At 45.7% G+C, this 14,318-nt stretch overlaps 1 protein-coding gene across 5 annotated transcripts in view; it reads left to right on the forward strand.

The window, feature by feature from the left end:
- Nucleotides 1–5,337: 5,337 nt before the first annotated feature.
- Nucleotides 5,338–14,318, forward strand: part of Arhgap17 (Rho GTPase activating protein 17) — a 156,527-nt gene continuing 147,546 nt past the window's right edge. For 2 of the 5 annotated variants that reach the window (XM_045130878.1, XM_045130879.1), the window contains exon 1: nt 5,338–5,465. In XM_045130878.1, coding sequence (XP_044986813.1) covers nt 5,413–5,465 — 53 coding nt within the window. In that variant the 5' untranslated portion in view covers nt 5,338–5,412. The remainder of the gene's footprint in view (nt 5,466–14,318) is intronic. The other 3 variants (XM_045130876.1, XM_045130877.1, XM_045130875.1) reach the window with 2 other exon arrangements.

Genomic DNA, 14,318 nt, shown 5'->3' on the forward strand with positions numbered 1-14,318 from the left:
CAGCCTTTATTGGCAAGGGGAAGACCTAGTTGGTTTATAGAGGAGGAGGGATCCTAGAGCCATTCCTTTTGGGCCTTCTATCCCAGTAGTGATGTGGACAGCAGGGGGCAATGTAGATAGGTCTGGATCAGACGACTTCCATTTCTGTGGTAGCATTGGGGTGGCATCTCATGGTTCTCTTTGAGCTTCAATCCCTCACTGAAACTGCCTAAAAAATTCTTCACTAGCACTTGAGAGGTGGCGGCCAGAAGATCTCAACTTCAAGTCTCTATGAAACACTTATTTCAAAACGTAGAATCATAAACCAGTTGTAGTGGCACAGGCCTTTAATCCCAGCACTCAGGAGGCAGAGGTAGGAGGATTGCTGTGAGTTGGAGGCCACCCTGAGTCTACATAGTTAATTCCAGGTCAGCCTGGACCAGAGTGAGACCCTACCTCACAAAAAAAAAAAAAAAGAAAGAAAGAAAGAAAGAAAGAAAGAAAGAAAGAAAGAAAGAAAGAAAGAAAGAAAGAAAAGAAAAGAAAATGGTATCTTATCCAAGTGTGGTGGCACATGCCTTTAATCCCACTTGTGAGTCAGAGGTAAAGCCTGCCTGGGACTACAGAGTGAGTGTCTTATTTGTATCACTTTCTGTTGTAATTGTTGATAAGGAAGTTTGTGGCCTGATCTGAGGCTTTGAGGTTTCAACTAGTGATTTTTACATTTCTTGTTCATTGGTCAAGATTGGCTTCCTGTACCATTCTCAAAGTTAGTAAGGTTTCCCTCTTTTCTGTGCCCTTCATTGGTGAATTCTTGGTCCAGTTGGAAACATAGCTCATGGGCTAGAGAGATGGCTCAGCTGATAAGATGCTTGCCTGCAAAGCCTGATGACCTGAGTTTGACTCCCCAGTGCCCATGTAGGGCCAAATGTGCAAAGCAGTGCTTGCATCTGGGTTTTGTTTGCAGAAGCTGGAGGCTCTGGTGCACACATTTGCTCTCTCCTCTCTCTCTGTTTGCAAATAAATAAAAATAAAATATTTTTTAAAAAGAAACATGGATCATGTAGGGAGCTACTGAGGCAGTTTAAGGTGACTGATCCCCCGAAAGTAAAAGCAGAGGATATCCTTAAGCCTGTCCTTGCAGTCTCCACTTTGCTAGAGGTCAGAGAAGAATCTGGCTTCTCCTTATCTGTTGCCTAAGAGTTCCCTTAATGTGTTTTTCCATAAACAACCTGAGTCCCTCCCTAGAAAGTTGGTCCCCTTTCCTAGAATTATCTATTTTTCCATAAATAACCTGAATTCTTCCCTAAACTGGAGTCCCCTTTTCCTAGAATTAAGATTCCTAGAAAGAGCCCGATGTGACACATACCTTTAATCCCAACACTTGGGAGGCAGAGGTAGGAGGATCACTCACAAGTTTGAGGTCACCCTGAGACTATAGAGTGAATTACAGGTCAGCATGGACTAGAGGAGAGACCCTACCTTGAAAAACAAAAAGAAAACCAAGCCAAACAAAACAAAATAAAAGTTTCTTAGAAGGATTAATTCTGGACCTGGTGTTGTGGTTGGTTAAGCTCAGACCCTGAAACTTGGCCTCATGGTTGGTTAGCTCAGCAGCCTCCATTCTGAACCTTTTATAAAAGACCAAGCTGGGTGTGGTGGTGCACACCTTTAATCATAGCACTTGGGAGATAGAGGCAGGAGGATTGCTGTGAGTTCACAGCCACCCTGAGACTACATATTACATGAGTGAATTCCAGGTCAGCCTGGGCTAGAGTGAAATCCTACCTTGAAAAACCAAATAAGTAAATAAAACTAAAAACCCAAATTTGGGTTTCTAGGTGGACTTTTACCCCCTCCTGCCCTCTCATTGGCTGGAGTTCTTCATTATCTCTCCTTTCTTTTTTAAAAAATAATTTATTTGTATGAAAAAGAACTCCCCTAGGGGTTGGAGAGATGCCTCAGTGGTTAAAGGTACTTGCTTACAAACCCTTATGACCTGAGGTTCAATTTCCCAGTACCCATGTAAAGCCAGATGCACAAAGGGGTGCATGTGCCCATTCTCACACACATTCTCTCTCTGTTCTTTCAAATAAATAAATATAGCTGAGCATGGTGGCATATGCCTTCAATCCCAGCACTTGAAAAGTCCAGGTGGGAGGATCACTGAGAGTTCGAGGCCAGTCTGGGACTACAGAGTGAAATTCAAGTCAGCCTGGGCTATAGTGAGACCCTGCATTGAAACACCAAGAAAACAAACAAATAGATAAATAGCTGGGAAGCCGGGGGTGGTGGTGCCTTTGATCCCAGCACTTGGGAGGCAGAAATAGGAGGATTGCTGTGAGTTCAAGGCCACCCTGAGACTACCACATGAATTCCAGTTCAGCCTGGCCTACAGTGATTCCTACCTCACAAAATCAAAATAAATATATAAATAAATAAATAGCCTGGCATGGTGGCACATGTCTTTAATCCCAGCACTAGGGAAGCAGAGGTAGGAGGATCCCTGTGAATTCAAGGCCAGCCTGGGACTACAAAATTAATTTCAGGCCAGCTTGGGCTAGAGAGAGAGAGACTACCTCAAAAAACAAAATAAATAAATAAACATATATATTATAAAATATATTTTTATATATGTATAATTTATTTATTTGAGAGAGACAGAGGGAAAGAATGGGCATGCCAGGGTCTCCAGCCACTGCAAATGAACTCCACATGTATGTGCCACCTTGTGCATCTGGCTTACGTGGTGTGATGGTTGTTTGATTCAGGGGACCCCCAAAAACTTAGGTGTTCTCAATGCTAGGTTCCCAGCTGATGGATATTTGGGAATTACCACCTCCTGGAGGCAGTGTATTGTTGGGAGTGGCTTGTTGATATTACAGCCAGTTTCCCCTTGCCAGTGTTTGGCACACTGTCCTGTTGCTATTGTCCACTTTATGTTGGTCAGAGTGTGATGTCCACCCTCTGCTCATGCAATCATTTTCCTCTGCCATCATGGAACTTCCCTTCAAGTCTGTAAGCCAAAATAAACCTTCCCCCCACCCCGCAAAATAATTTATTTGTAAGCAGAAAGAAAGAGAGAATGGATAGACACACTGGGGCCCCCAGCCACTGCAGAGGAACTCCAAAAACATGTGTCACTTTGCGCATCTGGCTTGACATGAGTATTGGGGTATCAAACCTGGGTTGTTAGGCTTTTCAGGCAAGTGCCTTAATGGCTGAGCAATCTCTCCAGCCCATTCTTCGCTTAATTTAATAAAGTGTCTTTAGCTGGACTTGGTGGTGCATGCCTTTAATCCCAGCATGGGGGGGGGGGGCAGGGCAGAGGTAGGAGAATTGCCATGAGTTTGAGGCCACCCTGAGACTACATAGTGAATTCCAGGTCAGTTTGGGATAGAGTGTGACCCTACCTCAAACCCTCCAAAATAAATAAATACTCTAAATCAAGTCTCCATAATGCTTACTCTCTAGTTTGTGAATTTGTTCCTTGAATTAATAAAACAAGAACTGGGGGCACCCCTAAATTATTGATTGACATATATTGGCTCATTGGTGTGGAACCCTAAAATTGTAGTTTCACTATTACCCACTCTACCAAGGGAATGGTGTTTAAACTGGAGTCTATGCCACCAAATCAAGAGGACATGGCTGCAGGTCATAGGACTGACCCTGTCAGCTTGCAGACTATGCCACAAATGTACAAGTTTGCTATTCTTCTGTGTGTTTAGGGTTAAGAGTCCAAAACCCAACAGGTGTTTCTAGCACTGGGGACTCAGAAGCCCACTAATGCATGGGTCTACTGAAGGCTAGTCTTGTTTGGCACATCCCTTCAGTGTCCCTCTTAGTATTGGCATTTTTGTTTTTGTTTTTTTTTTCCTTCCTTTGTGACTTTTCTTGTAGAACAACACAAATATCTTGCCAACCGGTCACAGGACAGCCATATCTTCCAAAAACTTGCCATGTATGCAGTGAATCACATTGTAATGGGATGCAAAGGGTCCAGGAAAGTCCTTGAAACCCAAACCCTGGATTTGTTTCTAATTTTATTTTATTTTATTTTATTTTATTTCGAGGTAGGGTCTCACTCTAGCCCAGGCTGACCTGGAATTCACTATGGAGTCTCAGGGTGGCCTCAAACTCATGGTGATCCTCCTACCTCTGCCTTCCGAGTGCTGGGATTAAAGGCGTGTAGATCTGCACATAAGCAAAGCCCTCAGCAAGATTCTAAACATTTCTATCCCTTGGGAAGTTCATTTAACCTTTGCCTGTAGCTCCAGCCTGTCCTGTTTCAGCACTGGTGCCCGCATAGAAGTTTTGGGTGTTTCTGAAAGTCCTACAAAGGCTGTCGCAAGCTTACACTCTGTATCTGGATTCTTTTCACGTGTGTTACGGACTTCGACCGGCGGTGAATTTGGCATACTTCCTGAGCGATCTATGGATCCATGTGTTAGTCACAATAGTGGAAAGGTCCTAGTGGGGTGTGGAGGTGGTGGTCAGCACAGAAGGGTTTTGCGCAGTGTCACTGGTTCACAGGGGTCCTGGGACTGTGCTCAAGAAAGAAGAGCCAGAGGTGCGGGCTCCGGGAGCCTAGAGCTCTTGGCAGGACTGGTTCTGCTCGGTCCGAGGCTGGGCTCGGCTCAGTCTGGCCCTGCTCTGCTTGCCCTGGATGGACTCGGGCCCTACTAGACAAGGCCGGGAATTCTGTTCCGCTAGACTTGGCTTGGACCCTGCTCCCAGACTCAGAACGGCTTGGTTCAGCTCCGAGTTGTCCAGCCCAGGTGGGCTGGGCTGGGCTGGGCTCCACCCCTCTGGGTTTGGCTCAGACTCCACTTGGGCTTTCACTCGCTCATCGCGGCCAGGCCCTGCTCTGCTTCCCCCGCCCCGCTCTGCTAGGCTCCGCCCCTATTGGTCAGTCCCGATCCGCCCGGCTCGGCTCCGCCCCTCTCGGTTCGGCCCAGCTCGTTTTAGTCCGACTTCACTCGGCTCTCCTTCGTTTGGCTCGGCTCCACTCAGCTCCACCCCCTCCAGGTTCGGCCCTGCTCGGCTCCTCCTTGATTGGCCAGCCTCCAGTCCTCTCGGCTCCACCCTCTATGTTCGGCCCTGCTCGGGTCGGCTCGACTCCACTCGGCTCCTCCGCGCTCGGCTCGGGTCAGCTCGGCTTGGCTCCGCCCCTCCGCGTTCGGTCCTCCTCGGCTCGGCCAGTCTCCTCTCGGTGCTGCCCCTCTTCACGCTCCCTGGCTCGGTGGGCCGGGCTCCGGGGGCGAGACGGGCTCCAGGGGCAGGCGGGCGGCGTTGCTGGAAGTGACGCGAAGAGGGTGGGGCGGGACGGAGGTAGTCGCCGCCGCCTGGGCCGGGAAAGCGATGTAGGATCCGCGAGGCCGTTCCCCGCCCTGCCCGGCCCGAGTCCCGCGGGCCGCCGCTGCCGCAGCCATGAAGAAGCAGTTCAACCGCATGAAGCAGCTGGCCAACCAGACCGTGGGCAGGCGAGTGTGCGGGGCTGGCCCGCGGGGGTCGCGCCGGGGCGGGGGAGGAGTGGGGGTGGGGAGGAGGCGGGGGGGGCGGGACGGCTTCTCTGGGGCTCTGGAGCTGGAGACCCGGCCGCGGCCCCGCCCGAGGCCGGCGAGCCCAGGGCGCCCAGCTCCGTGGGGATTCCGCCGAGGTCAGAGGGGTCTTCTCCGCAGGGGGCCCCCTCCCGCTGCCGTTGTGCCCTCCAGGGGGAACTTCGCCCTCGCAGGGGCCAGACCCCATCCCGAGCCTCTTCAGCCCCGGCTTGCCGCCTGCTGCTGGAGCTCTGGTCAGTTCAGTGCCTCTGTGTAAGCTCGGCTTTGGGGGCGGCATCCCTAGCCTTTCCGGGGAACCCTCTTCCTAGAGCTGGATGGCCATAACCGCCGGAGGGGACTTGGGCCAGTGGGCTTTGCTTAGTAAATACAGCCGCCCTTTGCAGGCATGGAGAAGTGGTGCTTGGTGCTACATCACCATCCAGGCTAATGGGAATTGCTGCGGATTCCTGACATTTAGAAATCTGGAATAGGGAAAGGATGCGTCTTTCTCTTGGATGTGGAAACAGATGCTTCCCCGTGTATATTTGTTATTACTTGAACGTCTGGCAAGAAACACCGATTTTTTTTTTTTTAAATGAAAGCATGCACAAGAGATTGTAGATAATCAGGCTGTGGAACAGGAGTGATTTGCGGCTTTTAGAGCTTCTAAAGGTAATTTGTCATGTGTTGTGTTATCTGGAGCAAATATTTCAAGGTCTTGCAGGTCAGCTAGCTGCTCTGGACCAATTTACTGTTTATTTTGTGTGGAGATGTGTGATTTTTTTTTTTTTTACAACTCTTGCTCTCCCTCGGCCTCCAACAATTAAGAGGAGTTTGGTTTGGTTGGAGCACACGAGACCCTTCTTTTTGTGGGTGTGTATATGAAAATACTTTTACTTCCTCTTAAGTGTTCTAAATTTACTTTTTACAGTGTTTCACTTCCTTCAACTTTTTGCTAAGTTTTTGTTGTTGAGATTTTTAAAATTTCTTATTGAGTTCTCTTGTGCATGTGTCTCTAAAGTCCAGGCATGCCTACTTTGATGTTATTTGTAGAAAAATGAAAGAATAGTAATGGAAGCTGATGGCTCAAGGAAGAAACATAAGCAAATGATCATTTCTTGTGGTAGTATTAGTACTTAGTGAATGTCAATATACATTTATTAAGTTATTATTTTGGTTTGGTTTTGCACTGTGTGGGGTAAGGGCCATTTGCTGTTTTTTTTTTACAAAAGTTTTGCACGTTTTCTTTTTCTTTTTTTTTAATTTAATTTATTTTATTTATTTATTTGAGAGCGACAGACACAGAGAGAAAGACAGATAGAGGAATAGAGAGAGAATGGGCGCGCCAAGGCTACCAGCCTCTGTCAACGAACTCCAGACGCGTGCGCCCCCTTGTGCATCTGGCTAATGTGGGACCTGGGGAACCGAGCCTCGAACCGGGGTCCTTAGGCTTCACAGGCAAGCGCTTAACCGCTAAGCCATCTCTCCAGACCTCTTTTTCTTTTTTATTGTTTGTTTTTCGAGGTAGGGTTTCACTCTAGCGCAGGTGTTTTTTTTTTTTTTTTTTTGAGAGAGGGTCTCACTCTACTCAAGCTGACCTAGGACCTACTCTGTAGAACTAGACTGCCCTCCACAGAGTGATCCTCCTACTTCTTCCTCTCAAATGCTGGGATTTGGCTTTTGCAAGTTTGTTCTCTTTCATTCTCCCCCCCCCCCCCCAGGTAGGGTCTCACTCCAGCTCAGGCTGACCTGGAATTCACTTTGTAGTCTCAGGGTAGACTTGAATTCATGATGATCCTCCTACCTCTGCCTCCCAGGTTCTGGAATTACAGGCGTGCACTACCATGCCCTGCCTTCTGCAAGTTTTCTTTTTCTTTTGGTTTAAAATTTTATTTATTTATTTGCATGCAAAGAGAGATAGAAGAGACAGAGAATGGGCACACAGGGCCTCTAGCCACTGCAAACGAACTCCAGACATGTGACCCTTGCGCATCTGGCTTACATGGGTCCTGAGAAATGGAACCTGGGTCCTTTGGCTTTGCAGGCAATGCCCTAACTGCTAAGCCATCTCGCCAGCCCCAAGTTTTCTACCTTGGAAGCCATTTAGGGTCTCTCTGGTTTCTGCTTCCCCTTCCTACTTTTACATTCCAGGCATATTTGCCCACTTTCAGTTTCCAGAGGAGGCCACGGTTTCTTAAGGATTGGCCTCACCCTGTAAATCTTCAGAAGCCCCTTTCATCACACCTGATAACGGATAGACACCTCCTACTCCTTTTCAGGTATCCTTGTGATGGTCTCTGTGCGTAGAAGGTCCTTAATGTCCCAAATGAGCTTGTCATAATCCCTCCTGCTTTTCTACAATTAAATTGCTTTCTTACTTGCCTGTGTTCACTGTGAAACACTAAGTGCCTTTCCTATGTCTCTCTATTTTTTTCCAAAATTTTTTTTTATTAACAACTTCCATGATTATAAAAAAAAATCCCATAGTAATACCCTCCTTTCCCCCACTTTCTCCTTTGAAACTCCATTCTCCCAATTTCAATCAGTCTCTTTTATTTTGATGTCATGATCTTTTCCTATTATTATGATGGTCTTGTATAGGTAGTGTCAGGCACTGTGAAGTTATGGATATCCAGGCTATTTTGTGTCTGGGGGAGCACGTTGTACAGAGTCCTACCCTTCCTTTGGCTCTTACATTCTTTCCACCACCTCTTCTGCAATAGACACTGAGCCTTGGAAGGTGTGATAGAGATATTGCAGTACTGAGCACTCCTCTGCCACTTCTTTCCAGCACCATGATGCCTTCTGAGTCATCCCAAGGTCACTGTCATCTGAAACGAGAAGATTCTCTATCCTGTGTCTCTCTTTGATTCTCCAGATCTGCTGTGTCTTCTATCCTGTGACAGATGACTAGTTAACAGGGTTTATTCTGACTACATTGTGTGATACTGTGGGCCCAAGTGTGGGAAAATGTGAACTGGACAGAGTCGATGGTGATTCATTCTGGAACTATAATTCTGGACCTGACCTTTGACTGTTTGAAAATCTTTATTGCTAGATGCCAGTGGAAGTGCAGCTATTACAGAGCTATTAAGGGTGTGGCAGTTACGAGCCCAAAGTCAGAACATCTGTTTTTACTGGAAACAAACCTGTTGCTTTCTCCGTGACTTCCTCGATCTTTCTGTATTTTTTATCTACTTAAGTAATCTTAAAGTGGTACAAAGGAAAAACAGAGGAAGAGAGAAAGTCAAACTGTTTCTCTGTGGAAGCAGATGTTTGGTGGGCACCAGAAACATATTATGGGTGTATTTGGATCAAAATAAAAGCTACAAAGTACAGATTTTCCCTAGCTGTTTGTTTATGTAGAGAAGAAGGTTATATATGTATGTATGAATGAATGAATGAATGGCATGCCTAGTGTGTTTCGATTGATCAATTCACAAAGTTCTGAGGCATGTCATGCAATGAGGTATTCCTGTAGGATGAAAACCTAGTGAATAACCCCACAATGAGGTTCCGTGGGACCAACATGTGAGGGATTAGTAATGTCTGGGAAGAATGATTCTCATGATGCAATTTGTGTACAATGGATGGGTAAGTGTGTCTGAGGACGTGGGTAAAGCTCTGTGAGGTGGTCGGTCTCTTGATGTGGGTGTCCTAAGCAGAGAGAAGTAGGATGCTTTCATTTTTGGCCCAACTGCTTTTTGTTGAGTCAGACATTCAGTAAACATTTAAGCCCAAACTGTGCACAGGTACTATGCATGGTGTTAAAAAATTCAAAGTGAATATGGCAAGGCTCCTGCCCTGAAGCTGCTCAATAGATGAGTGAGGAGATCTTGAAGCCTGAAATAATTATATACATGAGATAAGTGCCTCCAGAAGGCTAACAAGTATACAGAGGAGCACCTTCTGGTACTGGTTGGAGGAAGTCACCCAAGCTTCTCAGAGGAGATCATGTGAGCAGAGCCCTTCATTTTTCTTCCATCTTCAAATGCTTCTTTAATTTTAATTTTTTGATTTTTCAATGTATGATCTCACTCTAGCCCAGGAATTCACTATGCATTCACTATGCAGTCTCAGGCTGGCCTTGAACTCATAGTGATCCTCCATCCTCTGCCTCCCGAGTGCTGGGATTAAAAGCATACACCACCGTGTCTGGCATCTTTAATGTTTTTCTTGTAATGATTGTCTCTTTTGGTTGTAAGAAAACTCAAGGTTCCTGAGTGAAGCGGGGAATTCACTGATTCAAGCAGGATCCAAAAAGTAGTGTGGTTTTTATTGTTTTTTGAGTCTCAGTATGGCTCAGACTGGCCTTGAATTTAGTCTTCCTGCTTCAGCTTCCTGAATGCTGAGATTTGGTGGAATTAGGGTTTCTATTCCTTATACATGCAGTGTTTGTAAGGAGACTCCCTGCTGTTCTATTGTCCTCCTTAGGAATCCTAGAAGGAAAGAATACTTTGTGACTGTGGTCAAAGTTCTAGGATTGACTTTGAGTGGTCCTGGCTCACATGTCTTTCCTCCAAAATGGGATGGAGTAGCAGTCCCACCTAAACCATGTGGACTGAAAGGAAGAGCCCTACTTCCTCAAGGTAAAATAGGGAATTGTTACCAGCAGAAGGAAAATGTGTGGGTGCTTGTCAGAGAAGTAAGAAATGCTCCATTAGGCGTTTCCAGTCATTCTGCAAAATCTGCAGTGGTGGCTTGTCCCTGGATGTCTGAATGCTTTCCCAGAAAAAAACAGCCTTCAGATTAGTCTAGGTTACCAACTCGTGTAGAAACCATGACTTAACTCATGTCAGAGGAGGGCTGCAGAGGACCTAGAAGGTCACAGTCCACAAAGGGTGTGTGTGGGAATGTGGGCCCAGAGTGTCCCAACCTCGAATTTATTTTATTTTATTTATTTGAGAGAGAGGGAAAGAGAGAGAATATGAATGAATGAATGAATGAATGGGTGTGCCAGGGACTTTAGCCACTGCAAACAAACTCCAGACTCATGTGCCACCTTGTGCATCTGGCTTATGTGGGTCCTGGGGAATTGAACCTGGGTCCTTTGGCTTTGCAAGCCAGTGCCTTAACCACTAAGTCATCTGTCCAGCCCCCTGCCTCCCTTTAAAAGTATTTATTTAATTGCAAGCTGAGAAAGAGATAGGAGACAGACAGAGAGAATGGGCTGGAGGGATGGCTTAGTGGTTAAGGTGTTTGCCTGCAAAGCCAAAGGATCCAGGTTCAATTCCCCAGGACTCACATTAGCCAGATGCACAAGAGGATGCACATGTCCGGAGTTTGTTTGCATTGGTTGGAGGCCCTGGTGCTCCTGTTCTCTCTCTCCCTCTCCTCTTTCTCTGTCAAAAAATAAATAAAATAAAATATTTAAAAAAAGGATGGGCATGCCAGGGCCTGTAGCCACTGCAAATGAATTCCAGATGCATGTGCCACTTTGAACATCTGATTTTGTGTGGATACTGGGGAGTAGAACCTAGGTTGTTAGGCTTTGCAGGCAAGTGCCTTAACCACTGAGCCATCTTCCCAGCCTCCAATCTTGAGGTTTTGTGTTTTGTTTCCACCCTAAGGTAGGCTCTCACTCTAACTCAGGCTGACATGGAATTCACTATGTGGTCTCAGGGTGGCCTTGAACTCTCAGCAGTCCTCCTTTTTCTCCGTCCCCAGTGCTGGGATTAAAGGCATGTGCCACCATGTCCAGTTCCAACCTTGAGTTTTTGTTTTTTTTTAATTATTTATTTGAGGAGGGGGGCAGAGGCAGAGAGAAAGAGAGAATGGGCACCCCAGGGCCTCCAGCCACTGCAAACAAACTCCAGATGCATGTGCCCCCTGTGCATCTGGCTTACATGGGTCCTGGGGAATCAAACCAGGGTCCTTAGGCTTCGCAGGCAAACACCTTAACTGCTAAGCTATTTCCCCAGACCCAACCTTGAGTTTTTAAGAGGAACCCTAAAATGTGTATTTTAGTGAACATGAGATGGAATAAAGCAAGCATTGGCATTTCATCATGCTCCATAAAATTCTTTTCTTAAAAAAATATTTATTTATTCATTTGACAGAGAAAGAGGGAGAGAGAGAAAGAATGGACACGCCACTGCCAACAGCCACTGAAAACAATGTCTAGACGCATGTGCCTCCTTGTGCATCTGGGTAACATGGGTCCTGGGAAATTGAACCTAGGTCCTTTGGCTTTGAGGCAAACACTTTAACTGATAAGCCATCCCTCCAGTCCCCCCCCCTTTTTTTAAAATATATATATTTTTTTATTTGAGAGAGAGAAAGAGGGAGGAGAGAGAGAGAGAAAGAAAGAATGGACACACTAGGGTCACCAGCCACTGCAAATACACTCCAGATGCATGTGCTCCCTTGTGCATCTGGCTTTATGTGGGGAATTGAACCTGGGTCCTTTGGCTTTGCAGGCAAATGCCTTTACCGCTAAGCCATCCAACCATCCTTTTTTTTTTTTTTTTTTTTAAGGTAGGGCTTTGCTCTAGCCCAGGCTGATCTGGAATTCACTATGCAGTCTCATGGTAGCCTTGAACTCACAGTGATCCTCATATCTCTGTCTCCCAAGTGCTAGGATTAAAGGCATGCACCACCCTACTCTGCTCTCTATAAAATTTTTTGAGGCCAGATATTGTCTGTGCAGCACTCACTGGCTGTCAGCTGCTTATATCAAATGACCTGGAAGTGAACAGTCCCTGTCATTCTATTTTTTTCCACCTTTTTTGTGATATCACTACTCAATTCTCAGTTCTGGCTTTGTTGGAAAGCTCATTTCTCATTTGCTATCTTCAAGAGGGTTGGTTGTAATCATTCAACACTTCTATAGTAGCATAGTTTACAAAGGGCTGTGTTTCACCACCTGACCTAGTTCTCACCCATGGTTACCATCATTTCTATTTTATGAAGAGGGCAAAATGTCGTGCCAAGTTGGTGCAGCTACTGAGTAGCCAATACAGAACATGTGCAGGCCTTCTGTTTCTAGAGCCCATGTGCTACGTACCATAGTAACTGGCTGACTTTTCACCAGGAGAGGTGTCTTGTTTATGAGCAAACACCTTAAACCTCTTGATGGCTTGCTGGGTACTTTGCATGAGACATTTCTTTGCATTCTCCTAGCAGATCTCAGAGATGATACTTCTATTTCTGTTTTTTTTTTTTTTTTTTTTTTTTGGTTTTTCGAGGTAGGGTCTCACACTAGTCCAGGCTGACCTGGAATTCACTCTGTCGTCTCAGGGTGGCCTTGCACTCACAGCAATCCTCCCACCTCTGCCTCCCGAGAGCTGGGATTAAAGGCGTGCGCCACCACGCCTGGCTGATACTATTATTTCTGATTGAACAATGAGGAAGCCAGAGATCAAAAAGTCATGAAGCTAGAAAATGACTGAGCTATGGTTCCAAACCCAGGTTTCTGGTACTGAAGCAGCCATTCATGGTGCTGCATCATCTGGCCACTCTTAATGTGAGGAATCCTTGTTTGACTTTTAGTGACACTTATTATTTTTTTTTTAAAAATTATTTATTTATTTATTTATTTGAGAGTGACAGACACAGAGAGAAAGACGGAGAGAGAGAGAGAATGGGCGCGCCAGGGCTTCCAGCCTCTGTAAACGAGCTCCAGACGCGTGCGCCCCCTTGTGCATCTGGCTAACGTGGGACCTGGGGAACCGAGCCTCGAACCGGGGTCCTTAGGCTTCACAGACAAGCGCTTAACCGCTAAGCCATCTCTCCAGCCCAGTGACACTTATTTTTTTAAAATATATTTTTATTTATTTTACTTGAGAGATAAAGAGAGAAACTGATGGCTTCATGTTACTCCCAGAGGGAAAAAACAATTCAACACATGCTTTATAGGAATGGATGTTGTATTGAATCCAAAGGTACCCCAGGTGCATTTCATCAGGCCCTCTCATGCTACTACATACAGGACAAGGGGCAACCCTAAAGTTTGGGGCAGTCCAAATAAATATGATGATGAGCAAGCCATTGGCATTTATCCTAGTCTGCTTCCCATATTGTGGTAAACAATATTTACTCTTCTAACCCTAACTGGCTATTATTATTATTAATTAGTTTATTTTTTTTTCGAGATAAGGTCTCACTCTAGCCCAGGCTGACCTGGAATTCATTATGTAGTCTCCGGGTGGCCTTGAACTCATGGCGATCCTTCTACCTCTGCTTCCCGAGTGCTGGGATTAAAGGTATGCGCCACCACACCCAGTTTGGCTCTTACTTAATTTCTGGAGAAGGTATTCAGCAGCAAGAGGAACTCATACCAGAACTAGAAACAGACATCTATGGGTAAAGTCTCTGACATTGCTTACAAAGAGGCATTGAGGGCCTGAAGAGATGGCTCAGCTGTTAAGGCACTTGCCAGCAAAGCCTAGTGACTTGGGTTTGATTCCCTAGTACCTATAGAAAAGCTAGATGCACAGAAGGTGTGTATGCATCTGGAGTTTGTTTGTCTCTTTGTATTTGCAAATAAAGAAATGATTTTTTTTCCCATGGGAACTTGGTTTATGGACCTCAAGGACAGACAAACCCACAGATATAAATGATTTTTAAAAAGAATGTGAGTTTTTGATATTTGTGGAATTATATGGACTGCTTTTAAAAATTATAAGTCTTGGGTTGAAGAGATGGCTTAGTGGTTAAGATGCTTGCTTGCAAAGCCTAATGACCAGAGTTCTATTTCCAAGTACCCATATAAAGTGAGATATACAAAGTGGTATGTGCATCTGGAGTTCGTTTGCAGTGGCTGGAGGCCCTGGCATACCTATTCTCTCTGTCTCT

Source organism: Jaculus jaculus, chromosome 12 (assembly GCF_020740685.1).
Source record: "Jaculus jaculus isolate mJacJac1 chromosome 12, mJacJac1.mat.Y.cur, whole genome shotgun sequence".
NCBI classification, from domain to species: Eukaryota; Metazoa; Chordata; class Mammalia; order Rodentia; family Dipodidae; genus Jaculus; species Jaculus jaculus.